General features: G+C 38.1%; 2 protein-coding genes across 3 annotated transcripts in view; both read right to left on the bottom strand.

Moving 5' to 3' along the window:
- Positions 1-294: 294 nt before the first annotated feature.
- Positions 295-1,965, bottom strand: ptf1a (pancreas associated transcription factor 1a). Its single transcript, XM_056744138.1, has 2 exons — positions 883-1,965; positions 295-775 (listed from the first exon to the last, which is right to left on the bottom strand). The coding sequence occupies exons 1-2, from the start codon at positions 1,478-1,480 to the stop codon at positions 573-575; spliced, it is 801 nt and encodes a 266-aa protein (XP_056600116.1). The 5' UTR covers positions 1,481-1,965; the 3' UTR covers positions 295-572.
- A 6,396-nt stretch (positions 1,966-8,361) lies between these two features.
- Positions 8,362-27,797, bottom strand: part of dlgap1a (discs, large (Drosophila) homolog-associated protein 1a) — a 91,280-nt gene continuing 71,844 nt past the window's right edge. For both annotated transcript variants that reach the window (XM_056744438.1, XM_056744437.1), the window contains exons 7-12: positions 16,199-16,602; positions 15,969-16,048; positions 14,794-15,212; positions 14,344-14,435; positions 11,294-11,446; positions 8,362-10,646 (exon numbers count right to left, since the gene is read on the bottom strand). In XM_056744438.1, coding sequence (XP_056600416.1) covers positions 10,431-10,646; positions 11,294-11,446; positions 14,344-14,435; positions 14,794-15,212; positions 15,969-16,048; positions 16,199-16,602 — 1,364 coding nt within the window. In that variant the 3' untranslated portion in view covers positions 8,362-10,430. The remainder of the gene's footprint in view (positions 10,647-11,293; positions 11,447-14,343; positions 14,436-14,793; positions 15,213-15,968; positions 16,049-16,198; positions 16,603-27,797) is intronic.

Genomic DNA, 27,797 nt, shown 5'->3' on the forward strand with positions numbered 1-27,797 from the left:
TCTAATAACTGCCAAAGTTTTCCTAAATGCATTTTATTATAACGCTGAATTGTATCTAAACTAAAAACAATATGGCTACAACTGAAATAGCCGAAAGAATGGTGTGGAACCAAACGGAGTAAACATATATCTGTAATTTATGCTCGCTGTAAGTAAACGAAAACAATAAAGATTTTAAAGAGTTCATTTGATTTTATTAATTTATTTATATCACCCACAGGGAAAGAAACACATGAAAGTGAGTCATCATTAGACCGATTTATTGAGTCATCAATATAAATATAGACGATTTTACAGGTTTGGTTTGTATAAAAATATGTTTTGTTTGACAAAAAAATCAGACGTTTTAAATTACAAAAAATATATTACAGCACAATTAAAACAATTAAATATATTCGACAAAATATGATTGCCAATGGCTTTATGTTCAATTTCTCACAAAAGAGCTGAAGTACAGTCACAGAAATATATTACAAAGAAACAAAATAAACATTATGGCATATGTCCATACAAATCAGTTGTACACAATGTGTATACACAAATATGCTATTGTAGCAAATAATGTCAATGCTCTAAGAGATCAAATTAAAAGGGGGTTCATTCTCTATGTTGTTTATGGATGATTTTAAGTGCAACTTTCGTGGGTCCTCTGGTGTCCAAACTTTCGCTGTTCTGATGATGTTCTGATCTTTTAACTGCTTCTCATCAGTCCATGAAAGAGAGTGACCGGCGAGAGGAGGCAACCCGTAGTCAGGGTCATTTGGAGATGGGGATCCTAGGAAAAACAGAGAGATGTTTTAATAATAATAATAACACTCGTAGTAATAACTGTGACACATAAATGATTCATAATTAATACAATGACAGTTGAAATATACATACTTGTTCCTCTGTGGCAAATGATGACTTTTTTGGGTTGGTTTAAAGTGTCACTGTTTGGGTTCCGAATTGGCATGTCGGACTGTACAAGTTCTGCGAGGAAATTGATATAGCCGATAGCAAGCCGTAATGTGTCAACTTTTGAAAGTCTCTTCTCGTATGGTAAAGTAGGGATGTGAGTCCTCAATCCCTCGAAAGCGTCGTTAATGGATTGCATCCTCCGTCTTTCCCGGACGTTGGCAGCTTGGCGCAACTGTTGCATCTCCATGTCGGATCTCATGCGTCTCCGCCTCTTCAGCAAGGCACCGTCTCCTCTGTGAGGGGACAGCTCCGACGTGCTGTCAGCGCATCCGTACGAGAAAGTCGAGGAAGAGGAGGAAAAAGAGAAGTTGCCAACATCACAATAATCCCCGTCATGGGATATCCGACTGTCCTTGTAATACTCTTGGATTTGATTTGAGAGAAAATCGACATCGTCGTCTAGAAAATCGTCTGTGTCCAAGTGGTCTCTCGACGACTGGTCCGTGAAGAAGTCGTCGTCGTCAAAATAAGGGGAGGAGAAGGAATCTAAGCCTGTGAATGGATCCAACACAGTGTCCATTTTTGTGCTGTGTTTGTGTTGCCCAGTAACAACAATCGCCGACTCTTCGATCTTTCCTCTTGTTGCTCAAGAGTTGGTTCAGTTTGAAAGGCGGCACGCGAGGACTCTTATAACTACATCCATAGTCGCGTGCCATTGACCGTAAGCGCCAACCAATCAGCGCCGAGCATCCCCCAGCGCCTGCAGCTGAGGCAGCTCACCTTAGTGCAGGGCATCTTTACAAGCCACCCCCAGTACACGCCCCTCAGCCCAAAACACTGAGATGTGACATGGTCTAGACTGTCGACAAAGCGTGGGGTACTTTTTACTGCCTATTTTGACAACTATATCAGAAAAATCATTCCACCATCAGTGTATCAATCAGACTTCAATTTGTAACCACAAAGATGAACATGGTTGTAATAAAGATGTTGCAGAAGACAATATTTCATAATGCCATGTGACCAGAGCGCATCACGCCTCATCAAAAAATGCGTACGTTTTCTGAAATGTAATGAATATTTAAATTCAGATTTTGAACAGGCAGTTAACAATGGGGTCATTATAGGAGACATGCACCCTCAGCCTTAATGACTGACAAACGTTGTCATTATATGTCCGTTTGTCTTCCTACCATTAACAACGAGTGTCTAAAGTGCACAGTTATCACTTGTAATTAAGGGGTCAGGAGGAAGGTCCTGTTGACCCTGCCACCTTGAGGGTCCCCTTAAAGCAGGTAACCATGTCTTCCATTCAATGCTCACCATTCGCGTGCGTCGCAGCCCCTTCCTTCGGTCTCTTAATTATGAAGACATGCAGCTATTTTAAAGCCCCATTGGCTGTCCACGAGGTCTACACAATACAGCACAAACATTTGTGTATGAGTGATGTCAGTGAAAGGCGCTGTCATTTAAGAGGGAGAAAGGGTAAAGAATAGGTCTCTCATCAATCACGCCTTTAGGATGCCTGTCCGCACGTTTTTATCAAAGCAGTGGACACTCGCCTGTTCAGGAAACAATCGCAAGAAAAAAGGACGAGAACTTCAGTGGTGAAGCGGGGGCGTTTTTAGCTTTCAATAAGAACATCCCATAGACGCCCTAAACGACTTGTCTGTGACAATACGCGAGACAGGAGGAAAGAAACACCTTGGTTACATAAATAATTGAAGGAAGGAATAAATAAAACTGAAAACAAAACAAAACGTAACTGGAAAAAATCTTCAAAAATATTATAGACATAAGCAGAGTAAGAAAAGTATAAAAATTACTAAAATTTGGTAATCATTTAATTTTAACGTATAACCGAGACATTAAAACTTAATATAGCCTCTACCGATCTATTGTAATGTTTTGCCGATATTTCTAGCCGGTGGCGTGCAGTTAAAAAAACACACGCAGACATTTTTACATTCTAATAAACATTTAACAATAATAATTAACAAAAAGGTGCCAAGTTTGTGCATTGTTTTATCTTGTTTTAGCAACTCAATTATTAAAAACAACAAAGCAATATTTAAAACGATTTCATTTAATAAATTCTGTCAATGTTGGTATCAAACCACAACACAACGTGTTGCCATCTAATTTATAATAGCCTATATCGTTAATATCCTCGAAAACAATACTTAAATATTTAAAATACTGTCCTGGTTAAATTTTTTGTCCACTATTATTTCAACAACATTTGATGAATTTGTTATTATTGTTGGAATTATATGACTTATTTCATAACTGTGTGTTTATTCAAATAAATAAATTATAAAATACTGTGGTAGTAAGTTGATGACAGTTTCACACGCTTGACCGATTGTTTTTCTGAAAAGTGTTTTGTCATATTATTAAGTGCAATAAAGTGATTTAACGATTTATTTAAACACAAATCATTATAAGTCCTTGAATAACAAACAAGAATTAATATACCAGTGGCAAAACGACAGGCAGCGGGTATGGGTTTATTATGTAGGGGGCTGGTACTGGCATTAAAAGCAGTGTGCCTCACAGTGGTCGCCAATAGGGAGTTTTGTAAGACACCTCACAACAAATTATGCTGGTACCTGAGATGCTAACTGGTTGGAGCCCATAAACAACCCTTATTCTCCGCTATTCAAATAGAGATGGAGGGGGTCACTTTGTTAGTAAAGGAGAGAAAGGGTCTGGTGAGTGTATGGTTGTTGCACCCTGCTGCAAGCTGCAACGCGAGGGACAATTCGTGGGAATCGCACCACTTGCGCGCACAGCGCTCAAAGAGACCCACTGCCGGCAGTGAATGAGGAGAGCAGCCGTACAGCTTGTATGCTAAAACACGCATTTACGAAATAGAAAAAGAAATGCGTGTAATGTGATGAATGTTTTTCTTTTTACAAGAGGAGTGCTATCAAACGATTTATTACTGGGATGGGGAACGGGGAATCCACGACCGTCTCCAAATTGTAGGCTATTTAGTCAAATTCAAGATGTGCATGATCACAATGTTTTCAGCATCAGTTTATCAGATTAGATCAAATTATTCACAAAAGTCACTCCACAGTTCACAATCAAGGTCATACATTTATTAATTTAAATGCTGCACCTGTAGTCCACTGTGGCGAGGCACAAGTGGCACCTGAGCACCCACCGGTTGTTCAGCAAAGCGGGTCATTCACCAATTAAGCACAGACAGGACCGTGACCGTCACCTTTGCGCTATCAATTAAGCAATGTCACATATCACAGAGGCCGCGGCCGATGCAGACCTTGAGCTGGCCTGGGAATAGCAACACATGGATTTTCTGAACAGACATTACAACGAAGAGCATTATAAATGAGACGTCTTATTTCATAGGTCATGGTGCATTACAGTTCGTGAGGCCAGTAGGATAAAAGCTAGAGGACGAACTGACATGTAAAAATTGTTTACATATTAGACTGATTTTTATAAAAAATATTAAACATCACGATATATTAAGAACACAAACAATGATAACGTTAGTTGTTTTCTCGTGAATAAAAAGGAAATAATACTAATAATGACAACAATGTTTAAAAAAGTTATTAGAAAACATTTATTAATTTAAATAAAGAAGAAATATTATATAAAAGTATATATTATAAAAATCATATATTCAGTTTCTCTTAGTGGACAAGTGTTGGTTATCCGTAATCTCTAGGGTCAAACAGGATTAGAGAAAGGATTAGATAAAGGAAGATTAAATGAATTAATCTATGACAGTAATTGGGCTACTTGACAACGTAATATGGGTTTGAGAGTTCCAAAGTGTTCCAACCCTATCGAGTGGCAAATATTATGGAGGACATGATTCTTGACTTGTCTTCCTGTTTCCAAAATTGCTCTGTGGGTCATTAAAAAAGCTATTTTTCGGACTTCAACAACAAAGTCAATAATTTTGGAAACAATAGCCACACAATGTTTACTATTGGCCCTCGTGTGTGTGGATAACATAAAACGATAAAAGGCACCACACTTTGTCGATGCGCCTGTCAAGTGGCTTTCATTGTTGATACACTTACATTTATTGACCTGGTATTCAAAAAGGATGACTGGTAGACAACCATTGACGACAGGAGCCGTGCGTTTTCACGGCCTCTTTGAAGGGTCATAGATTGTTAGGAGCGCAAGCTGCTGAACACTGGGGATCCCTGGGAATCCAGCCACATGCGCCAGAGCAACAGGAGCAGCCAGCGCGCACCGAGCGCCCGTCCTCCAGCTTGCCAGACAAATTAGAAGAGTAGTCGTGGGGTGTGGAGAGATTCCTGCTTTCAGAACAAATAAAGTGCTCACGTCCCACGATGATATATTGTTCCGCAATGCTTAAGAAAGGTCTGCAAAAATAAGACATGTCAGATTGGACATATCAATATATCCACTGCAGAATGACAATCGAATTTAAATCGTTGTTACTCAGATAGGTAATTTCTAAAGAGCACTTTACATTTTACAACATCGATAAACAAAGTCGGTTTCATGGATTTGGAACAGGGAAAACTATTGTGATTCTTAATCCTCTCAAATGCGTAAACAGCACCTATAAACCTGTTATGGTTATTATTGCGTTTATCCTATGAGATTAAAAAGATTATTGATTCATTACATAGACTAATTGATTCGTCCTGTGTTAATCTGAAAAAAAAATGGCATCCCCCAGGCGGTTTCAGATTAGTGTGGTGTTTTGCGTCTAGCAAGTAAACCTTTGGCAAAACAGAACGCGGGGGGTGGAGGGGTTTCCTCAGTAGGCGCCCTATGCTCATAGACATTAATTAATCCTTTTCCCATTTCACTTTAATATGCTTCGTGAGGAATCCAAGGTAGGTTATGAGTTTGAATGGTATTTCGTACAAAAAAGGGTTTTATAATCTCTTCATTTGATTGTTAAAAATGTTTAATGGGACAGATTGTTGCCACCACAAGAGGGAAAAATTATACCAAACAGAAATAGCTTGTTATCTCGTCAAGACCGTGTTGGGTTAATTAACATTTTGGAAATATATATTATTATACTTAATTATTAAACATCGCAAAAACATATTATAATTATAAATAAATTCACTAATAGAATTTTTGTTCCAGAAAAGCTTAAGTAATTTACCAAGTGTGTTCAAGTTTGCCAGCAGCAGAATCCCGCAGGTACATAGAAAGGAAAGTTTTACAGAAATACGTAATGCAGCATTATTGTTTTAACACAATAATAACATCAGTGGACACAATAAATCAAATAAATGAATCAAATACTAATAGTTGATTTCCGTGTATATTCTTGCTACATGGCATAATACAAAGTTGACGCCACATAAAACACTCCAAATGAATGTTACTTACTACTGTACATTACAGACTCAGATTAACTCGTATTTAAACCCACCAAAAAATACATTTTATTTGATTAATTTATTTGAAGGGGCATTGTGCTGACACGCAGCAACTTCATCTTGTAATTTAGTTATGAGCATACCGTCGGTTATTGAAATAAATAATTCACCATTCGCATTTGTCTCATCTTTCTTAGCGTTGCCCATCACAAAGAGTTTTAGATTTGTATATGTTGCTGTAGCCCCCAGTGTCAGAAAGTAAGTGGAGTGTGAGTGGAAGATGTCGTGGGAAGATGTTTTGATTAGAAAAGCAAGTAAAAAATATCCACTTCAGTTCAGATGTATTTTTTGCGGTTTTGCAAATGATAAATTGGCCATCTCACTATGCGCTCATGCAGTTTTGTTACGATGGTTTTGGGAAAGCTACAGCATGTCTGAGTCACTTTGTACTTGTGCTACTTTTGTAAGTATAATTGCATCTATTATCTTTAAAAGTGTACGTGCAGTAGAGGCCAAATGTGCTGTAGGCTACGTTATGCATTTTTGTATGTAATATTTGCATTTAATTCGCACTCAGTAGATTAAGACATCAATTTATTAAGAGCTATGTTACAAAATGGAAAATATGTAGGCCTATGTTTAAGGCATTTACTTGAAAAAAAATAAAGAAATATTTTCTAAAATAGCTAGTTTGCCTTTTTGCCAAATAATGTAGAGTGAGTATGTTTTATCAGATAATGTTATATGCTGCTCTGATACACATCAGTTTAAAGACACATCTGGTTTCTTATTTAAATTTAACAAGTTATCTGGGTTAAACTATGTTTTCAAAATTTTCTTTATTTATATTTTCTTTATTATTTCATCTAAATAATTTCACATTACATTGTGCAATTGTTTTGTATACACAACTCTGGGAAGCAAATTATCACTTGTACCTCTAATCAGCAATCCTAGGATTTATGAATTTATAATTCGATACCGGGTAAGGGTTACACACACACTTTCTGTCATGATCTATGTGGTCAGAGAAGGTAGCATCACATACCTCAATATTGCAAAGAGATAATCCATATGCCAAAACCAGATCTAATGTATGCCCATGTGCAGGGCTATTCATAAACTGTACCAAGTTAACAGAGTCAATAAAGTCTAAAATACTTTTATTCATGAATTGTGTTTACCAAAACTGTCATTCTTTTGCATCTTGTATTGTTTAATTTTTGGTCTTTTTAAATTTTGAGTTTCAGTTAACACTCCAAGTATAACTATGCAACAGGCATAACTACATGTAATCACAGATGTATGGGAGATGAGGTAGCCCAAACCAAGGTGCACCAGAGTAACAAGTCCTCTGTGACAGGATCCTCGGAGACGCCTAGTGTTGGAAAAGAGTAGTGCTGTGTTATATTAACAAGTGGAATTACGTTGAAATATAATCTGACATTAACTTTAAACTACTTCATTCGTTGATTCGTTTATTTGCCATCAGATTCAATGGGAAAAACAAATCAACACCCTAAAATGGGGACAACAATGTTTCATGGTCGGTAAATGTGTGGCGCGTAAAACATACATTATAGTCCCTCTGGTGGTTGATTGATAGATTGCATTGTAATACAAATCCGTATACAAGATATAGTGGTATTGAGTATTAGTTTTACACATTATGGCCATTCGGTTCATTGTATGCCTTTTTGAGACGATGCTGACATGTTTGAACTATTACACTCCATGCACAGTACTTCAAAACACAAACGTGTAGCCTAACAAAACAATAACAATAACAACAACAACGACGACAATAACAGTTGTTGTTGTTACTTTGCCTGAGCTGCATTCAATCGAATTCATTTTGACCAAAAGGGAAGCCAGTCTGATCACTGTTGTAGGTAAAATGCCAATGATTTCAGATTTAAATGCCAGATTTAAACACAGATTACACCAAGTACATACAATAAAAGAACATTAATTTAATAATTAAAAAAATAACAACATTAAATAAATCATAATGCCCTATACTGTATTTGTTCACATTTAAAACCGTAAAAGGTAATATTATTTTACCTCATGATTTTCTACTGCTGGCAAATGTGCATCACTTAATCTATTTTGCTTGAGAACGGTTTAGGTATTGAATCCGCATAAATTCTGTAATTTAAAGACAAAAAAAGTTTCAAGAATTTATTCTTTGTTCATCGTATGTATGCACATATAATGTTTATACATACAGTACAACATATTCACAATATGAGGGTGCCATGACAGATCACTAAACCGAATCGAAACCATAAAAATAAATCTTAAATAGTAAGACAAATAAATAAGTACATAAATAAAACAAATAATAGTATAAATCCGTTATATCTATAGGACTCATATTGTGTCTGCATGCTTACAGGAACTACCTCATCATTGTTTTCTTGTACAAACAATATAGACCAAAGTAAGAACAAGGGGCTTTGATACTGTACACAAGGTCATGAGGCTACTAAACTTCATCCAAAAAACAAAAACAAATTCAAAGATTGTGTTAACTAAGGAAATTAGGAAGCACTTTTATAAACACACCCACATACAGTATGCACACAGGCGCACACACACAAGCCACCCATACCTGTTCACCACAGAGATTCATACATTCTTCAAAACACACCTGTGTGTGCTTCAAACACGCACACAAATACACGCAAAACATTACCACTGGGAGACCCTGATTTTGCGGCACTCACTATTTCTCTGTCTTTTCCTGAGAGTTTAACGCTTGTTTAGCTCACCTGACATGATGGATCAGGCAGAGTCACATGGTCCTCTCAGAGTCACAACCCCTTTGAGCACAAATCTTACAAAAAATGACTCCCCCTGTGCCCCAACACAGTATTAAAACACATTAAAATATAAGTCACTGAAATTGCTACTGGAAAGACATAATCGTGTGAACAATGATGAAAATCTTGCATTTTATTAGAATTCCCCTTTTAGTCTAGATTTATTTTTTGCAATCATCTCATTACTGTTCCACTACTCGTCTACATAAAAATCCACAAAAGGCCCCAAATATATATTACAAAAATTGATAAGTAGGTTTATTTGTATATTATACGCTAAAGAATGCCTAAATGTTCCACATAAAGAGATTTAAACCCAAAATGAACAGGCTACAGCATAGCGAAGGCATCTTTTCATCATCAATGAATCAGTTAGAATCACTAGCCTACATTGAAATAAATGCAGTTCAACATCATTTTTAAACGCGTATTGCTTTTAGCTCAAAATACCCTGTTACGTGGTAATATTTTCCAAATTGTGTTAAAGTTAAGAAAAAGAAGAGGAAAAGAGGGGGCAGGAATGGAAACAGAAATAAAAAAGTAATTTTGCTCTGCTAAAGAAAAAAATAGAGAAAATCCTACAGCAAACCGGATACAGTGTTTGCTAGATGGCACTACTGAGAAGGACCGACAGGGGGTTTTCTACTGAAGTGATACCTACTTCACATGTCTTGGAACATAATTCACTATGGTCGCTTCGGATCGTAGGCTTAAGACAGAATGTGAGAGAGACAAATGGAAAATACTGGTGAAGCGAGACATTAAACCTGCTATAACGCTCCTTTAAGGGAAAACAGATTATATTACAAACACCCAGTCCACGTCATTCAGAGTGAATACGCATGTTTGTTTGTTGTAAGTGTGTGTCGAACTGACAAATTATAAAGTATATATTCGTGTATATGCCCACATGTATTGACATGGCGAGCGAATGGCTCTCAAAGAGGTCAGTATACACATATGTGCATGTTTAACAGTGCCTGTGTGTGTAAATTTCATATATATATATATATTTACGTATATAGATATATTTGTGTGTTTACAAAGTTTGTAAACCACACAAGCATGAGAAAAAAGCAGTATACTGTATATAAAGTGACTAAGCTCCAAATAGCATATATGTGTGTGTCAGTGATCTACTGCAATGATGGCTTGGGGTCATTAATATGATGTCATTTTTTAAATAATAAAAGATCAAATTCGTACTTCTGTGCTATCGTGGCGCTGGTGTGTGTGACCCTACAGTGATCGATGCAGTAGGCAAATACTGTATATATCAGTGTGATGTGTTGTGCTTACGGTGTAATTTGTGTGTGAATGTGTGTTTATGCGTCTGGCAGTTTCATAGTCTGGTCTGGGCCTCGGGTATATAGATCTCGATGCTGTCTGCGCTCTCTGTGGCCGAGTTCTGCCGCACGGAAGCGGCCCGCTTGGCTGCCATCAAGCGTTTTCGAGCCTCCTGACGCTGCTTCTCTGTGCTCTCCAGCGAGCGGTCCCTGGCCAGAGGAGGGTGGCCTTTTGGGGGTTTCTTTGGCACTGGGGGAGGCAGCCTTTTCTCCTGGACAGGGATGACAAACAGTCAGTTAGCCGCCGCAGCGGGCGGAGAAACAGGGGCGGAGACAGCGATATGGCACACCTGCACACAGACAGTGCTAAAGCCAGCCGCGGTAAACGCTACAAAGGAGCGCAAGCGCTTGCGCGGCCGACTGTGTGCGGTAAGAGAGCGGCCCGGCAGGGGTGAGAGGTTGGGGGCCGGTGCCCCCATGGTGCGGGCCAGATGGAATGACTTCTGAAAACGGCTCACTGTCGAACAAACAAACAAAACAAACATGGAGAGGATGTCAGGAAATTAAGAATGATCGAGAGAAACGTTCACAGTCTTGCACATTAGACCAACAGAACAACAGCAGTACAACAAAAAGCACATGGAGGCAAAAGCGACACTTCAGGGGACAAATTTACAACCTTTAGCTTTAGTTTTTTTTGTAAGATTTGATGAGCTCTCGGCATGATGAGCTTTCTGTTACTTTCCTAATATTTGACCATTTGGTGTTGCAAGTCCCCACCACTGAATGCAAAACACCACAGAAGCAACAGATCATGCAAATGAATGAAAAAAGACATGGTCCCCCTTGTACTGATGAAGGTTACCCCCACTGCTTCTTCATATCAAAAAGCCAAAGTGATTCTGCAAGTTTGTTATACCTTTCTCTCAGGGGGGTCGAGGGGCCTCCAGTTGTTGGCTTTGAGCTGGTGCAGCTCATCAAACTTCAGGCTGATATTCTCAATGGAGAGTTGGAGCATATCCCAGAACCCTGCGAGATCCTGAGCCACCGGCCGTGGGTGAGCGTTTGGGTTCTGTTGAGCCAAAATAAGTAAAAGAGACAGAACAAGAGCGCAAGAGGGAATAATTATACTGATGATCTTGTAGTTACGCTATTTTCGTACAGTCTGATAGGCTTTGACAGATATAAGGGTGTTGACCCTTTGTTCTCCTAATCTGAACTATATGAGTTTTGATCGTTTGAGCTTTGTCAGGTATCATTTGTATAAAAACAAGAGCTATGTTCTAACTTTGTGCAAACCCGTCTGTAAAAACCAGCGTGTTATTCCATGCAGGTCTAGTTTGGTATATTCCGGTCTAGCTGTTATACCAGCATGCGCCATGGTGTTCTGTCTAAAGGGTTGAGTGTCAGACATTTTCTACAAGAACTGTTCTCATCCAGAGTAAGCAGAAGAACCCGCAGAATCACTCTGGACCCCTCACACCCCACTTTTTTTTAAACGGCTGCCATCTGGTCGGTGCTACAGAGCATTGAGCACCAAAGCAGCCAGACATAGGAAAAGTTTCACTCAGGCCATCTACCTCATGGACACTTAAATGTTCTACAGTGCAATAAAAACACGTGCAATACACAACTGTATATACTCATAATTATTAAACATATGTTGTTGATCCCCTGCATAACTTGTATATGACACAGTATCATTTGTATATAGCACACCTGTACATAAAATATACTGTCCATTGTCCTTTTGTCTAATACTGTCCTTTTGTCAAATGTGTATTGTCTCTCAAATATTTATTTTTACATTTTGTTACCTGTGCCTTCAAACACCCAAAAATGAAAATACTTTCAACCATCGTAGGAAGAATTATTGTATCATTTTTAACGTTGTGTTGAACACAAAAGAAGATTTTTGAGGAATTTAGGAAAGTAAACAGTTCTAGGGCACCTTTGACTACTATTAAAATGTTCCCTACTCATTCAATGATGTCTCAGAACTCTAAGTTGCTAACATTCTTTCAAATATCTTTCTTTGTGTTCATCAGAACAGGTTTGGAACAACCAGAGGGGGGTATTCATGACAGAATTTGTATTTTTGGGTGGAGTGTCCCTTTAAAACTAAATTTTTCAATGCAAACTATATTTACCAGTTAAGTATATGTGCTAGAATAGAGCTACCCACAGTATATAGGTTTCTGATTTTAATGCCCCATTATTTTGGTTTCTTTACAAACCAATCAATGTATCTTGAAGCCAGGGAGAAATCAGTTTATACATTATAGAAATGTTCTTCGTGCAACTACCTGTAAGCTATAATTACTGGTCTACAAATGTATGGTAACCTGCAATGCAAGTTGCTTTTGATAAAAGCGTCTGCCAAATGCATAAAAGTAAATAGTCAAACATCATACTATCTTTTGTGTAGTGTATTATACTCGCTGAACTGTATGCCAGTACCCTGTTGCACGAAAACCCTTAAGTTAAGAAAAACCCTAAGTTATGCAAAATCTTAATGAAAAACAGTTGCAAGGAAAAAACCTAACGGTTCACTTTAGAAAACCTTACGGCTGTCAATAAGTATTCACACTTAAAATTGAACGTTCCCTAAATGGGATACTGCGCCCATAAAAGGAAAAATCTGTCATCATTTAGATTGTTCTAAACCTGTATAAATGTCTTTTTTTGTTGAAAACACAGGAAGAGATTTGGAAGAATGTCAGATCTCACCATTTACTGCCACAGTAGGGAAAATAAATAATATGGGAGTCAATGGGTGGTGAGATTTGTCAATATTCCAGATATCTTTCTGTGAGTTCAGCAGAACAAAGACGTTTAGACAGGTTTGGAACAAACTGAGGGCGAGTAAACCATGACAGAATTTTCATTTTTGGGTGAAGTATCCATTTAAGTTTTGTTGTGCATCGCAACATAGTCTTTAGGTTACTTTTTACCTTAAAAATAAACTCCCCTTAGTCTCAAATGCAATGACTGATATCATGTTTACTAAAGAGGAGGAAGTAATGGTGATGCTCATTTTCAAAGAAACTTATACTAACGATATGCGATTATTGTATATATTATATTATTGGATATTTGATGCGTTATAGTGGAATTAGTGGGTGTTTTTTCTTTTTGCGTATTTATCTAAAATAATAGCTTTAATGTATTATTTTTTCATGTACTGTTATTGTCTGTTATATGTTAAATGTGTGGTCTATGAAAGTCAATAAGTTCTATACCGTAACCATGGCAACTGCTTCTCCATTGCCGTGTTTTGACAAAAACTATCACCGAATGATAAGCATAAACACTTACAAAGCGATTAAAGAAATCCCTTCCCTTCCAGATCTTCCCCTTAAGGGAAACCTTCACTTCAGGGTTTTCATGCAACTGGGCACATGTGCTTCATATAGTGCTTCCACATCTATTTGTGCACATAAATTACATCAAACTTGCAAACTCATAATAAATGATTGTTATTTTTTTGCAATCAGACAATTTACTTTAAGAAATATACTAACTGTATTGTATATATTTTCATTGTTTTGTATGTTTTTGGTTAGCTTCACACCTTTAAAGTTAGCATTATTTGCTATGTAGGAAAATCAAACACAAAAAATGTGCTAGTCTGGTTTTCTTCTTGTAAGTCTGTTGTCCTGTAGTGTGTCCAGTTTGATATTATTATTGTGAAAGGTGCTATAAAAAATTACCCACAGTTCCTCAATAACACAGTATGTTGTTTCTATCAAATTCATGATTATTGTTATCATTTCCTATAGCTCATATTGTTCCTGCAGTTCAGTTCGTAGATGTAGAGAATAACATTATTAGCGCTAACCTCATGGCCTCAATTCCCAGGGGACACATAAGGGTAAAATTTTACCTGCAGGTTGCTTCGGATGAAATACATAGTGTAAATGTAAAAACATTATTTTAATAACTGTTGGTATTGTTAGCAGTTCTCACCAAATTTTCCTCACACAGTTCTCGGAACTGCTGGAATTTCTGAGACATAAGCAGCTGTGCACTTCCCACTGCACTGCGGATCTTCCCGAGGACTAAACAACACACAAACATATGAGCATTAAATCCCGACACAACCCACTTCGCTCAGCTGAAGTCTTAATTGGTTTAAAAGCAAAAAACATGAGCTTCATAGTGATTATCACACTTAGGCTGATAAAAGTGAAGGTTGTGATGTTGTGACAAGATTTATTAAAAATGATTTGTTTACTAGGATGTCCAGCAGGGGGCAGAAGACTTAAACAGATGACTTTACTCTAGGACAATGTGGGCAAGAACCAACTTGAATAAGATTTTTAAACGATTATTTAAATTTCTATCGAAGACCTATGACCAGAAGCCAAAAAGTCTCCTTATTTTAGGCATGGCATTATGGGTAAATCAATTACGCACTATCATCAGGAAGCTTGTTTTCCCTCTCGTCATGTTCCATCTGCCTGCACCAGCCCTCCATACGCTCTGTTTCTGCCTGCAGAAGCTTGAGGAACCAGCGGCCGTCACGCTGACACACTGAGCGGCCCACAACCTCCAGGGGGTCTTCCGTTACGCTGTCAATCCACGGATCGGGCGGGGGCAAGATGGAGGGGTCGAATCCAACGTCCTCGTAGTCGTCTGATGTGCAGGCATGGTAGTGGTTCCCTGAGCCCTGGATGCTGACGGTGGAGGTGGCGGCATCACGCGAGTATTGCCGTGACATGCAGCCCGACGACGGGAAATCTGTGACAGGAGAGTCAGCTGGTGTGTAGTCTGGAGTGTCCAGATTGGCCTGTACTGCTGCCGTCACGCTGTTAGAACGTGTGAACCGACGGTGACTGAGATATAGGGGGTGGAAGGAAGAGAGGAAGGAAAGAAAAGGAAGAAAGGCGGAGAAAGATGGAATGCTGTTACCGGTAACAAGAGAAGGTCTTTGAGCAGTTCACTTTCTACACTTTGTGAGAAAAACAATACAAGATGGAGCCGGTGTTTTGTTTAATTATGTCATGAGAACACAAAACATTGGTAGTCATCCAAGAGCGGCAGAACTCTCGAGACTGCTACTCTGAAAAACAAAATACACAACTTGGCACTAGATGTGCCATTAACAAAAGTCACAGCTCTATCTCAAAACACAAGCGGATTTCCTGTGTAAGGCCTACCTGTAGAAGTGCCAGCCTCTACATCAGACAGCATCTGAACCATGTAAATAACTCATTTTAGATGTTCTTTGTACAGACTTCAAAACAGCAGTGTAAACGGCACACAAATAGCAGAAGTAAATTCATTTATGCAGATATTTATAATTCAATCCACTGTTTTTAATCATGTTTCTAAATTTATCGTGGCAACTTAAGTCCAGTGACTGCTGAATTTCAACAGAAGCGAAGAAATGACAAAGTTACCCAACACCAATGTGAAAGACTGAGTGAATACAAAGACACATGGAAGCTGTGAAAACAATCAGGCGTACTCCATCATATATTCATTTTTGATGTGATCCTAAAATACACGTTAAACATTAATATTGTATTCTTTAAAGATGAATATGAACTTGAACAGATAAACACAGAGAAACACATGCCAAGACTTACCCGTGCACCTCTTCAACCTGAATCCCAACTGACTGGAACTTGGACGGGTCCTCCATTTCCTGATCCTCAGGCCCATCCACCTGTATAAATGCATTGTATTGAGAGTAGCGTCAAATATTTAACCAATATAACTTAAAATTAATTACAAAGAAAATATTTGATGTATTTTGTTATGTCCTGATGCGAAGTTTACACACAACAGCGATATCTGAAAGCTGTCTCTCACTCACCTGGATGCCAATGGAAAGGCACCTGCTCTTCCTGAGCACATCTCTTCGAAAGTCTTCAATAGCTGGCATAGGAATGGGTACAGGCAGAGGCATGGGCAGCGGAGAGAAGGGGCTAGTGCTGATGGTGACCGAGCTGTTACTGACGTGCTGACTGGCAGGCCCGTGGATCTGAGCATTGGCCGCCTCTATGGCTGCCGTCAGGGCTTTCATGCTGTCAATGCTCTCGGTGGAATTGCTCAGACCAGAGTGGAGGACTGGCTCGCCACACGTCCCAGGACCGTCCATGTAAGCATCCTGCGCTGACTCGGTGCTGCTCTGGGCCGTGATGGAGATGAAGGGTTTGGTGGAGGTGCGAGGAGGAACTGGCGGAGGAGTCTTTTTGTAGGTTGTGATACATGATGACACTGTAGGCAGAAGAATGCATTTATTTAATGTTGAGGAGTAGAGTAGCAAATACAGTAAATGCCTCAATGCCTCAAAGACCCAATGCCAAAATCATTATGTTAATAAAGGTTGGTACTGTGTTTTTTTGGATTATATTATATTTGGTTTATATAAGCATCGTTTGTTGTTTGACTTTGGCATCTGATTTGGACCCAGATCCAGCGTGACATCAGAATTAACAAGCGGATAATACCAATTCATCATGGCTACCTCCAAAAAAAGATTTGAAGGCTTTATTTATCCTACGCATTATTGGGGTGCAGCAGTGTACAAGCAAACCAGAGAATGCTGGTGACTGACGTGATGAAAGTAAATCCTGTGACTCTTGACGTCTGCAGTAACTTGCCATTACATCAATGCAAAATCAAATCTGTTTGCTATTGGTGGGTTTCAAAAACACAGACAGCTGAGCCCATGGGTCATATTGTGTTGGAAAGAGAGAATAAGAGACAAGTCTCAGAACAGATGAGGATTCAAACATGAATACAGAAAAGCACTTTCACAAACCATGGATCTGCATGAGATTTGTCTCATAAACTTTTTTCAGGTCAAACTCAAAAGCTACACTACAAATACTTTGTTGCAACAGCTGTTCGAGCAATGTGAAGTTGTGTGTACTAAGACACATGAAAGATCATGTGCATATTACTTGCTTAGCTGCGTAACATTTAATGTATTTCTCAGACAATTACATATGTGACTTGAACAGTGCATTTAATCTGTACATTTTACAAGTGTATGTTGAACGGCTAGTTAACCCAAAAATGAAAATTCTGTCATCATGTACTCACCCTCGGGTTGTTTTAAACCTGAATAAATTTCTTTGTTCTGCCTAACAGAAATGAAGATATTTGGAAGAATGTCAGGACCCCAAAAAGATCTCTTCCCCCATTTACTGCCATAGTAGGGAAAATAAATACTATGGGAGTCAATAGGGGATGAGATCTGTTTGGTTACTGACATTCTTCCACCTATCTTCCTTTGTGATTAGCAAGAAAGAAATTGATACAGGGTTGGAAAAATCTTAGAGTAAAATGACAGATTTTTCATTTTGGGGTGAACTAGACCTTTAATCCTTTATACACATCCCTCACAGTCTTCAACATACAACTTAAACACATATTTTCAGTGAAGATTTCACAGGAACATGTATTGAAAAATATTCTCACCGTCTTAACAGATATTGTCTAGCATTGCCGAAACCCGGTAACACGTTTTATCACTTCCCAAGGTAAATCCGGTAACACTTTATAATAACTGCACGCTATGAATCATTAGTTAAGCATCAGTACATAGTTAATTAATCATATATGAAGCATTGGCCCCACATTAATAGACATTAGTAAGCAGTTTATAAATACAGCTATAAATGCTTTGTTCTTGATTTATAAGCATGTATATAATATGCTTAATAATAAATTTTCATACTTTATTAAGGATGAATTCATCATTTCTAAATTAAGGATTACATTACTTACAAACCAGTTAGTTAGGAGTTGTCAGTGGTTCATTAGATCATTTAAAAAGTGTAAGTAAATGATTAATTAACTCTTTGAATGCACATTTATACATCTTATTATTCTGACATATAGTAACAGTTACTTAATTTGTTAATAAATGCTTTTTTAACACACATTGTGCTGTAATTCATGATTAATTAAGGTTGTTATAAAACATTTACTAGTTGTTAGATCACTATTTTTTGTGAGCTCATCTAAAGTGAGGACTATGTATGCCTTGTAAAGCATTTACAAATGAGAGTTGCATATCACTTCACAGTTATATTTCTTCTGGAGGTGTGCAGGAATTAAATTTTTCCAGAAGTTTCTTTTTCATTTTATATCAATTCATTTAATGTTAATTAATTTATATGTTTGGTTGTACAATTTTAATTTTGCAGAGGTTTATTTTTTATTTTACATTAAATCGTTTTATATTCATTAATATGTACAGTTGTATTGTTTAATTTCTTGAAATAAATATGTCTATGTTCTGTATCCCTCTTTGTTGTGTTTTTCCTATTTCTGTTTAGAAGATAACTGAGCCTTTAACTCTCATTTGTAAATGATTTACAAGGCATACATAGTCCTCACTTTAGATGAGCTCACAAAAATAGTTAACTGACAACTAGTAAATGTTTTATAACTACCTTAATTAATCATGAATTACAGCAGGAATGTGTGTTAAAAAAGCATTTATTAACAAGTTAAGTAACTGTTACTATATGTCAGAATAATAAGATGTATAAATGTGCATTCAAAGAGTTTATTAATCATTTACTTACACTTTTTAAATGATCTCATGAACCACTGACAACTCCTAACTAACTGGTTTGTAAGTAATGTAATCCTTAATTTAGAAATGATGAATTCATCCTTAATAAAGTATGAAAATTTGATTATTAAGCATATTATATACATGCTTATAAATCAAGAACAAAGCATTTATAGCTGTATTTATAAACTGCTTACTAATGTCTATTAATGTGGGGCCAATGCTTAATAAATGATTAATTAACTATGTACTGATGCTTAACTAATGATTCATAGCGTGCAGTTATTATAAAGTGTTACCGTAAATCCTATATCAAACCTTTGCATTGCTAAAGCATGCTCTACAACATGAGCTATAGGAACATCACATTGTCTTTCAACAACACTAAGAAAAACATTCCTGTCCTCTCTTTATACACTGTCCTGACCAATAATGGCCAAAAATATAAGATAAAATGAATAGTATATCATTGTTGTCTCAATTTGATATCAAATGATGATAATATTGATAATGATAATATATTTAGCCCATCAGATGTGGTTGAAGGAAATAACATTAAAGGTTATCACAATATTAAGTTTCCAGTAGCAGTTTGTAATATGATAACTTAATCATAGATGTTATGTGCACCTTTTTTTAATCATTTTGCAACATAACATGACCAGCAGGGGCCCCCATGGTATGATATTCAATGCTTTATAAACTATATCTTTAAAAAGCTTCTAATGCAGAGCATGGATAAATATGCAATCATTAATATTCTTTCAAAAGCATCCCATCTGTCGACATTGAAAGTGTTATCTTGAAGTGCTACTGCCTGACACAATAGCCTCACCACCTCCAGCACTTCACTTCAAACAGCCAAATAAGCGTCACTCCTGGACTAAACCTAAACTCACTTATCTACCAATGGCTGCAGATAGAGGTGTGTGTGCTGTGAGATAAACAGCAGAGAAGTTTGGGTGAGCATGCCATAGGCTATATTCTCATTTTGTATTCTGTGAAGCATCAACGCCCACAAGGGGGCATGTCAGAATGAGACGGAGACCGGCTGTTTTTGTCGCTCTCTTATTTCTCTCTCTTCCTCTTTGCTTTTTCTTGCCATACAGGACTTCTCTTTGCTCAGAGAGCATCGATTTTGTCATATTTTGGCATTGCATTATAAAAGTATAAAAATAGCATTTAAAGGGATAGTTCACACAAAAATGAAAATACTGCCTTCATTTAATCTCCCACAAATTGTTCCAAATCTGTATAAAGGTCTTTGTTTTGTCGAACATAGAGAAAGATATTTGGAAGAATGATTGTAACCAAACAGTTCTTGGCCACCATTGACAACCATAGTAGGAAGACGTTCTTTGTAAATTTCTCTGTTATGTTAAACACAAAAGAAGATTAGACTTTGAATAACAGTTCTAGGTCACTTTTGACTACCATTGTCATTTTTCCTGCTATGGTAGTAGAACTCTCTTTTTGGGTGAACTATCCCTTTAAAGCTTGAACATGAACTCAATGGCCTCACTGTTAAGTTTTATTATCCATGTCTTCTTTCCTTACATGTTATTCCAAATAATTTTTTTATGCATTTCTTTTTGTCACTTGGTTAACAAAACTTACATTTTGGCTTTAGCTCCATTCAGTCTATAACACTCAATCACTCACGCTCGACCTGATTTTGCAAAGTGGTTGATGTCCTCAGGGCAACATTTTTAGAAACAAAACCTAAACCTAAACCTACACCAAACCCCAATCCTAACCATAAAAAAGGGAAAAACAATGGTTGTAAAATTAAACCAAAAATAAACTGTAAACTTACTTCTGAAATTTACATCTATATATATATACATTTACATTAAGACATTTAGCAGACGTTTTTATCCAAAGCGACTTACAAAGAGTTTAGGAGCAATAAGCGATATGTCATACAGGAGCCCTTTTGGGCTGTTGGAAGACGAGGCGTGCTGCTGCGTTCTTAACCAGCTGAAGTGGTTTGATAGCCTTTGCAGGAAGACCAGCAAGGAGAGCATTGCAGTAGTCCAACCTTGAGATTACCAGGGCCTGAACAAGGAGTTGTGCCGCATGCTCAATGAGATAGGGTCTGACCTTACTTATGTTGAATAAGGCATATCAGAATGACTGTGTTGTCTTTGCAATGTGATCATTGAAGGACAGCTGTTCATCAAATATGACTCCAAGGTTCCTGACTGTTTTGGAATGGGTGATTGTGGTATTGCCAAGATGGATGTTGAGATCGTGTTGGACCGTAGGGTGTGCCGGAAACACGAGTAGTTCGGTCTTGGCAGGTGGAGGTGATGCCCTTTCATCCAAGCTGAGATGTCTTGTAGGCAGGCTGTGATGCGAGCTGCTACAGTGGTATCGTCTGGGTGAAACGAGATGTAGATCTGGGTGTCGTCGGCATAACAGTGATACGAGAAGCCATGTGCCTGTATGATGGGTCCCAAGGATGTCGTGTAGAAATCTGATTGGTTGATTTAAATGTTGTCCCAGGGTCAATATGATGTTGCACTAAGGACATCAACCACTTGGCAAAATCAGGATAGCCCACATACACCCACAATAAACACTGCAGCCAAAACAAATTGTTCGTTGTAGTCTGGTTGAGCCTATACGAGAGCCACTTTACCCAAGACAGCTGGCAAGTTCCTGACAAACTCCTGCTCCTTGAGCTCTAGTGTGTACAGCCTGTAGATCAGCTGTTGCTACGGCTCTGGATATCTCTGTTACACAAGCTACCACTCGTTTAATTTCACCCCCTCCGTCTCTAATCAGCTTTCTCTCTTCATGGTCCACCTGGGTTTGTCGCGATACGGATGATTACATGATCAGCCGGATTGTTATATGCTGCCATTGTTTTAATGTAATTACCAATGAATCTGTTGATTGCATCTTTGTTTTTTGCTATTTGCTGTTGTCGTACAGAAACAGATGTTAACAGGAGTGTTCGCCAATTATTTTTGGAAGCATCATAATAGTTGACACCACAACAACAGGCTAACAGGGGTCATTCTGATATAAAACAAAAATTAATTTGCAAACATAGATTGGATAATAGGCTCAACATATAGTAGAAATAGAATAGAATAAAAAATGTAAATGTAAGGGAAAGAGATGGTCTGAGGCAGGACTTCTGCTAATTTGCTATAAACACACCCACACACATATAGAGAGTGTTCATGTCAAAGCATTCCCCTGCTACCATCAGCACCTGTGCTGACTGACTATCACTGTACCTCAACATTTTATATCACATGGAGCTGACTTTAAATTCCAAAGTCACATGTTTGAATGTTTCAGTTCCGATACAATAGATATGGAAGAGATGTTTTCCAATAGTCTTTATGTGATAGCATTTGGACATATGCATGTACATTATTACTAATACTAAATGGGACAGTTCACCCAAAACAAAAAATTCTTCCATCATTTATTCATGTTGTTCAAAACCTGTATTTGACTCTTTCTTCTGTGGAACACAAAAGAAGATATTTTGAGAAATGTTTGTTTGGGGCCATACAATGGAAGTCAAAGGGGGCCAGTGTTGTTTGGTAACAAACGTTATTCCAAATATCTTAATTTGTGTTCTGCAGAAGAAAAAAAAGAAATACAGGTTTGGAATGACACGTGGGGGAATTACTGATAAGAGATTATGGTGTGTACTCCTGTATGACAAATGGCGTCGTTTGCTTAACCTTAAGCTTTTAATTTAAATGTAATATTTACTTTTATAATATTATACCTTTTAAAAGTATACACTAAATAATTGCTATTTGTAAAAAGAACTTAACTTGCATTAAAATGTTTTTCTTTTAATATTTGTATCTAGTAATTGCAATTTGTTGAAACAGAAATCTGTATTAAAATGTGTTCAATGCTTCTAAATATGCAGTAGCTCATTTGTTTGAGTTTCAAGTATATGATGACATAAATGCTCGCTACAAGGTAACAGTAGCAGATTTCCCTTACGTCTGGGTACTGCCAGCTACCTCACTATATTATTGTAAACTGTGTGTGAAAGTGAATGTGTGACCCGGCGTCACTGATAATCGATATTGTATTGTGTCTGCTTTGTACTGACCCTGAGCTCAAAGGAAAAGGTAAGTTAGACGGTTATCAAGAAAAGCCCCAGACAAATCAATTTCAGTCTTGCGTCTTTTTGCATTGTTGCTACAATGACAGAACATACTATGCACGCTCGTGTATAAATGACAGTATTAACCCACCCTCAGTTCCTCAGGCTAATAGTCTTCCAACCACACAGAAACATTGTAATGAATTACATTCTACATTTATAATTGCAAGCATCCACATGAATATTGAGTATCGGTACGATTTTGTAGTGCCAGATCTTTTCAAGGACAAAGTCACGTGGGCGCGACCAATCAGCATAATCCTGAGTGACTTTTAAGGCCATAAAGAATCCAACTGGTCTGAACAAGATTCTCTGGGTTTTATTACCATTACCATTCCTTCCAGATGAGAAAAGGAGAGCTTAATGAATTGTTGTCCCACAAGAAGCAATACATGCTAGCTGTCTGATACACAAAAATACTCACACACAGAAATAACAAAGGTCAAGTGCCATACAAGTTGAGGGTTCCAAACTCATGCATACTCATCTGGTCGCTTGGGTGGCTCGACATGTAGGACATGTTTTTTTTTAAATTAATTTAATTAATTTAAAATGCAAAATATTGAGCATATTTTGCATCAAAATAAGCACCACAGCTGAAAAGGTTAAAGAAAGGTTTCAGATTTTAATACCCATCCGCTCTTGTGCTTTGCATTTGCACCCCTAGAAAGTATCGACCTTTACTGAATGTATGAATATGCAAAGGTACTGTACTGTAAATCCTCTCCTGATCACTATGTCAGAAAAATAACTGTAACGACAAAATAAATAAAAAGGCAAAGAATAGAGAATACTTTCCACTCAGCCAAGGCAGATAACAAGAAGCTGACAAAGCCACAGAGCTGCATGCTCTCCAGTCTGAGAATGTGGAATAATGTGGGCAGAATCGTCGCAGCTCCCACAGATAAATGCTGCTTCCCACTGCTGTACTTGTGAAAGTGTCTGAGTGTATATTGTATGTGTGTGTGTGTGTATGAGTCAGGCATCAACTAAGAATGACTGTGACTGCCCTTCTTCTCCAGCAGCAGTATTATCCCATCCCTATCTTAGCCCGGAGCTCAGCCTGTACCAGTATTACATGCAATTCATGTTCAATCACACTTCAACCCACCCACGTGCACATACAAACATACACACACACACACACACATACACACAATATCATCAACTATCCATCCATATATCGGGTTCTTATTCTAAGCAGACCTCACCTAAACATCCCATGTAGATGTGCATTGTTAACTGTGCCAATCTTACATTTACATTTAGTCATTTACCGGGGCGTAGTTTATGGGGGGGATGGGGGGGTGGTAACCCCCCCAATATTCAAATCCATCAGTTACAACCCCTCCAATATTTCAACATGAAAATCACAGTAGATCAAATGAACAATATGTAGAATTACTTTATTTTGTGACAATAATTTTGTTCCTAATCAAATATGAGTGTGTCATAATAAACTAGACAAAAAATACTCCCCCTCCATTGAACCGATTGGTAACGCCCAACCAATGAGTCGCACTTTCACCAAAACAACGCGAGTGGTGTTTGAATGGGAGAGCACACGGGTAACTTAACGTACGCCAAAAATGAAGAGAAGCGCTGCACAGCGGACTATATTTAACTGCTGGTCAGAGAGGTAAACACACACATCAAATAGATGTCTCCGTGATGTTCGTGTGCTATCTGGGACGTTCAACCCCCCCAATGTTCAAACCAAATCTACGCCCTCGGTCATTTAGCAGACGCTTTTATCCAAAGTGACTTAAAAGTTGGGTAAACAATGGAAGCAATTGGGTCAAACATTAGGACAACAAAATGCATAAGAGCAATAAAAACATGTCTCACCAAGCCAACCACAGTGTACAGAGCCAAGTTTAGTTTATCTAAGCTTTTTTTTTTAAATAGACACAATTGAACACACATGCCATCTCAGTTTCTTAAAGAAAAAATCATCATATTCTGGTTATCCCTCTCTTTGAGTTTTTTAAAGTAATGTCATATCTAAAAACTCAAAAGACTTAAATAAATACATCAAGACGGGAGTGAGAAATTTAAAGAGTCTTCTGGAACTATGTCATTCTTATTTTGTATTTCATTTCAAGAACGCAAAATCTCTCTACTGTTCCTCCATTCAGTCCTTATCTTGCAAATGAGGCAGCACTGCGTGTATCCCTGCACAAGATTTCCCAAAGCCTCAGCTCCGTAGAGAAAATCAATAGACAGGTGGATAGACTCACTGAAACGTTGCATTCATTTAGTTGTGATGTAAGAAACATCCAGCTTTATCCCACAACTATTACTCCAAGTGTGCTTCTGCATAGATATTCCCCCTCCGTCTGCGCGGGGTCTTCGCTCTCTCATATACACGCAACATCGATTATTGGTCTCGGCGGTGGCAGTTTGGGGAAGTGGTTTGAGGACAGCTCTAAAAAAAAAAAAACATCCTTTGACTGTGAGTCTAAATGATAGCTGCTGCAGGGCCGTGAGTTTAGAGACAGTGGGAGGATTTTGCAGTTTATGCCTGAGGGACGTCACACTTTGAGCATCATCAGAGCACTCTGTGCAGCCAGCCTTACAAAGCGGCTAAACATTGTGTAAACAAACGCTCGGCACTACAACAGCTCACCTGTCAACGTCTGACCCCCGGCTGCTTCACTAACACCCCCCACACGCTCTCTCTCTCAGCCTGTTGGGGGTCGGAAAGCTCGGCTTGCCTCCGAGTTCAGGCTCACATTAATATTTGAGGTTGCTGAAAGAGTAGAACACTGCTGTGTAAACACACATGCTGTAAATTCGGAGCAAAACTAACCGAGGCTAAGCTGCACTGAAAATATTTAGTGACCCCTGTGGAAAAGCCCTGCATTGTTTTGGATTGCGGTTCCCCAGCATGGGTATATCTGTGCTTCTCTCGAATACAGAGCAGATGAAGGTATCTATGTAGACAGGATGCTGCGCAAGCATCGTTTCGAACGTGCTTTGATGCCCTCCTACCTCTGCAAAGGCAGCATTTTTCAGAGGGACATGGCCGAGTTTGTGTTCTTGAGTTTAAACACTGCCCAGTCTTCTGCCACACTGTAATGCTTTTTTATTTAAATAATACACAAGGGGATGGTGACAATAATGAGGAAATCGTGCTTTTGAAAACAGGTTGCACATTGACTGGTACTGTGCATTACATGGCTGCTTCACCCAAAATTACAATTCTGTCATAATTTATTTACTTTGAGAAATTCCTCAGTGGTTTGTGTCCATACAATGGAAGTCAATGGCAGTCAATCTTGTTTGGTTATCAAAGTTCTCTATCAAATATCTTCTTTTGTGCTCTGCAGAAGAAAGCCGTACAGGTTCGGAATGAATGGAACAGGGGTGCATAAAACATTTAGTTTTCGTGTGACCTATCCCTTTTGAGCAGGGGTATTCAAATTTGGGTGAGGGGATCCCCAGGAGGTCTCCAGAAGGTTGCAAGGGGTCAATTGAAAAATTCAGGGAAAAAGATAAAGCAAAATGGGAAAAGTCTATTGAATATTATTTTGGTTGCAAAATATCTTTATCTGTGTGTGTTTGTACGTGTGTATGTGTGGAGTTGTGTGTCTGTCTTTTGTACATGGCTGTGTTTGAACCTGTGTGAATGTCTGTCCTTTGTGTTTTCACTTGAAATGTTTAGCTTATAGTCAAAATGTTTCATGTACAGCTGCTTTGTAACAATGCAAATTGTAAAAAGCGCTATATAAATAAAGTAGAGTTATAAGTGTTTATTCGCTCTATGCATAGTTTCCAAAATTGAACCGGAATTTGTCTCTTTCTAGTGAGTTGTTCTCATTATGGTTCTTTTTACACACTCAAAGTGAAAATTGAAATAAATTTGAAATGAAAATGTCTCTTCACTGTAATATACATCCGACAAGTGTAGCCAACTATTTAAGTTTGGAACCAACATAGTTATAATATCACATTTACTATTTATCTTACAAAGTTTAAATGTTTCTTTGCACACAAAAGTAATTAAACAAATCGATTAATACGTATTTCAGGGGGATACGTACATCCTTGGTATCATAAAGTTTGAAAACCCCTGTTTTAGCGAGAAGCCGGGCCTCAGTTTCCACTCACGTCTGCCCCGTGTGAGTAAAATGAGGTATTGCATCCTAAGGGCTTGTTAATTAGTTACCAGGAAAGATTCCGGAGCAATGCCATTAACAACTTACTGAGAACCTTTTTTACTATAAAAAAACAAACATAAAACAGCTTTCGCCAACATCTGAATGTAAACAAAAAAAGGCAAAATCCCAAACTTTCCTACACTCCACATCTAAGATTTTCTTCATCACCCAAAACTCAGCAGAATCATTGCAGTGTGTGATAAGAGCCTGCTGTGTACCAGGCAGATGGTGCAGCTCTGTTAGTCTGAACACACAGTGGTTTTCTGAAGGCGATGTAGGGAAGGTAGGTGCCCTCTCAATGTCAGCCATGACAGCTTTTTCAGTTAGACATCCCATAATTCATCAAGCCAGGTATCCATGGTGAGGACATCTGGAAGGGACGACGGCGGAAAGAGCTTGTGGCTTTATCTTTCTCTTTCACACATCACTGTCAGATGTATATCAAGTCTCACATTGGGACTTATACTGTAAGTGTCACACACGCACAAGCATGATCACGGTGGTGTCAGATACGCATCAACTCTTGTTCACAATACGCCAATGGATCTGACCCTAACAGACTCCAACC

The sequence above is a fragment of the Triplophysa dalaica genome, chromosome 3 (genome assembly GCF_015846415.1).
Source record: "Triplophysa dalaica isolate WHDGS20190420 chromosome 3, ASM1584641v1, whole genome shotgun sequence".
NCBI classification, from domain to species: domain Eukaryota; kingdom Metazoa; phylum Chordata; class Actinopteri; order Cypriniformes; family Nemacheilidae; genus Triplophysa; species Triplophysa dalaica.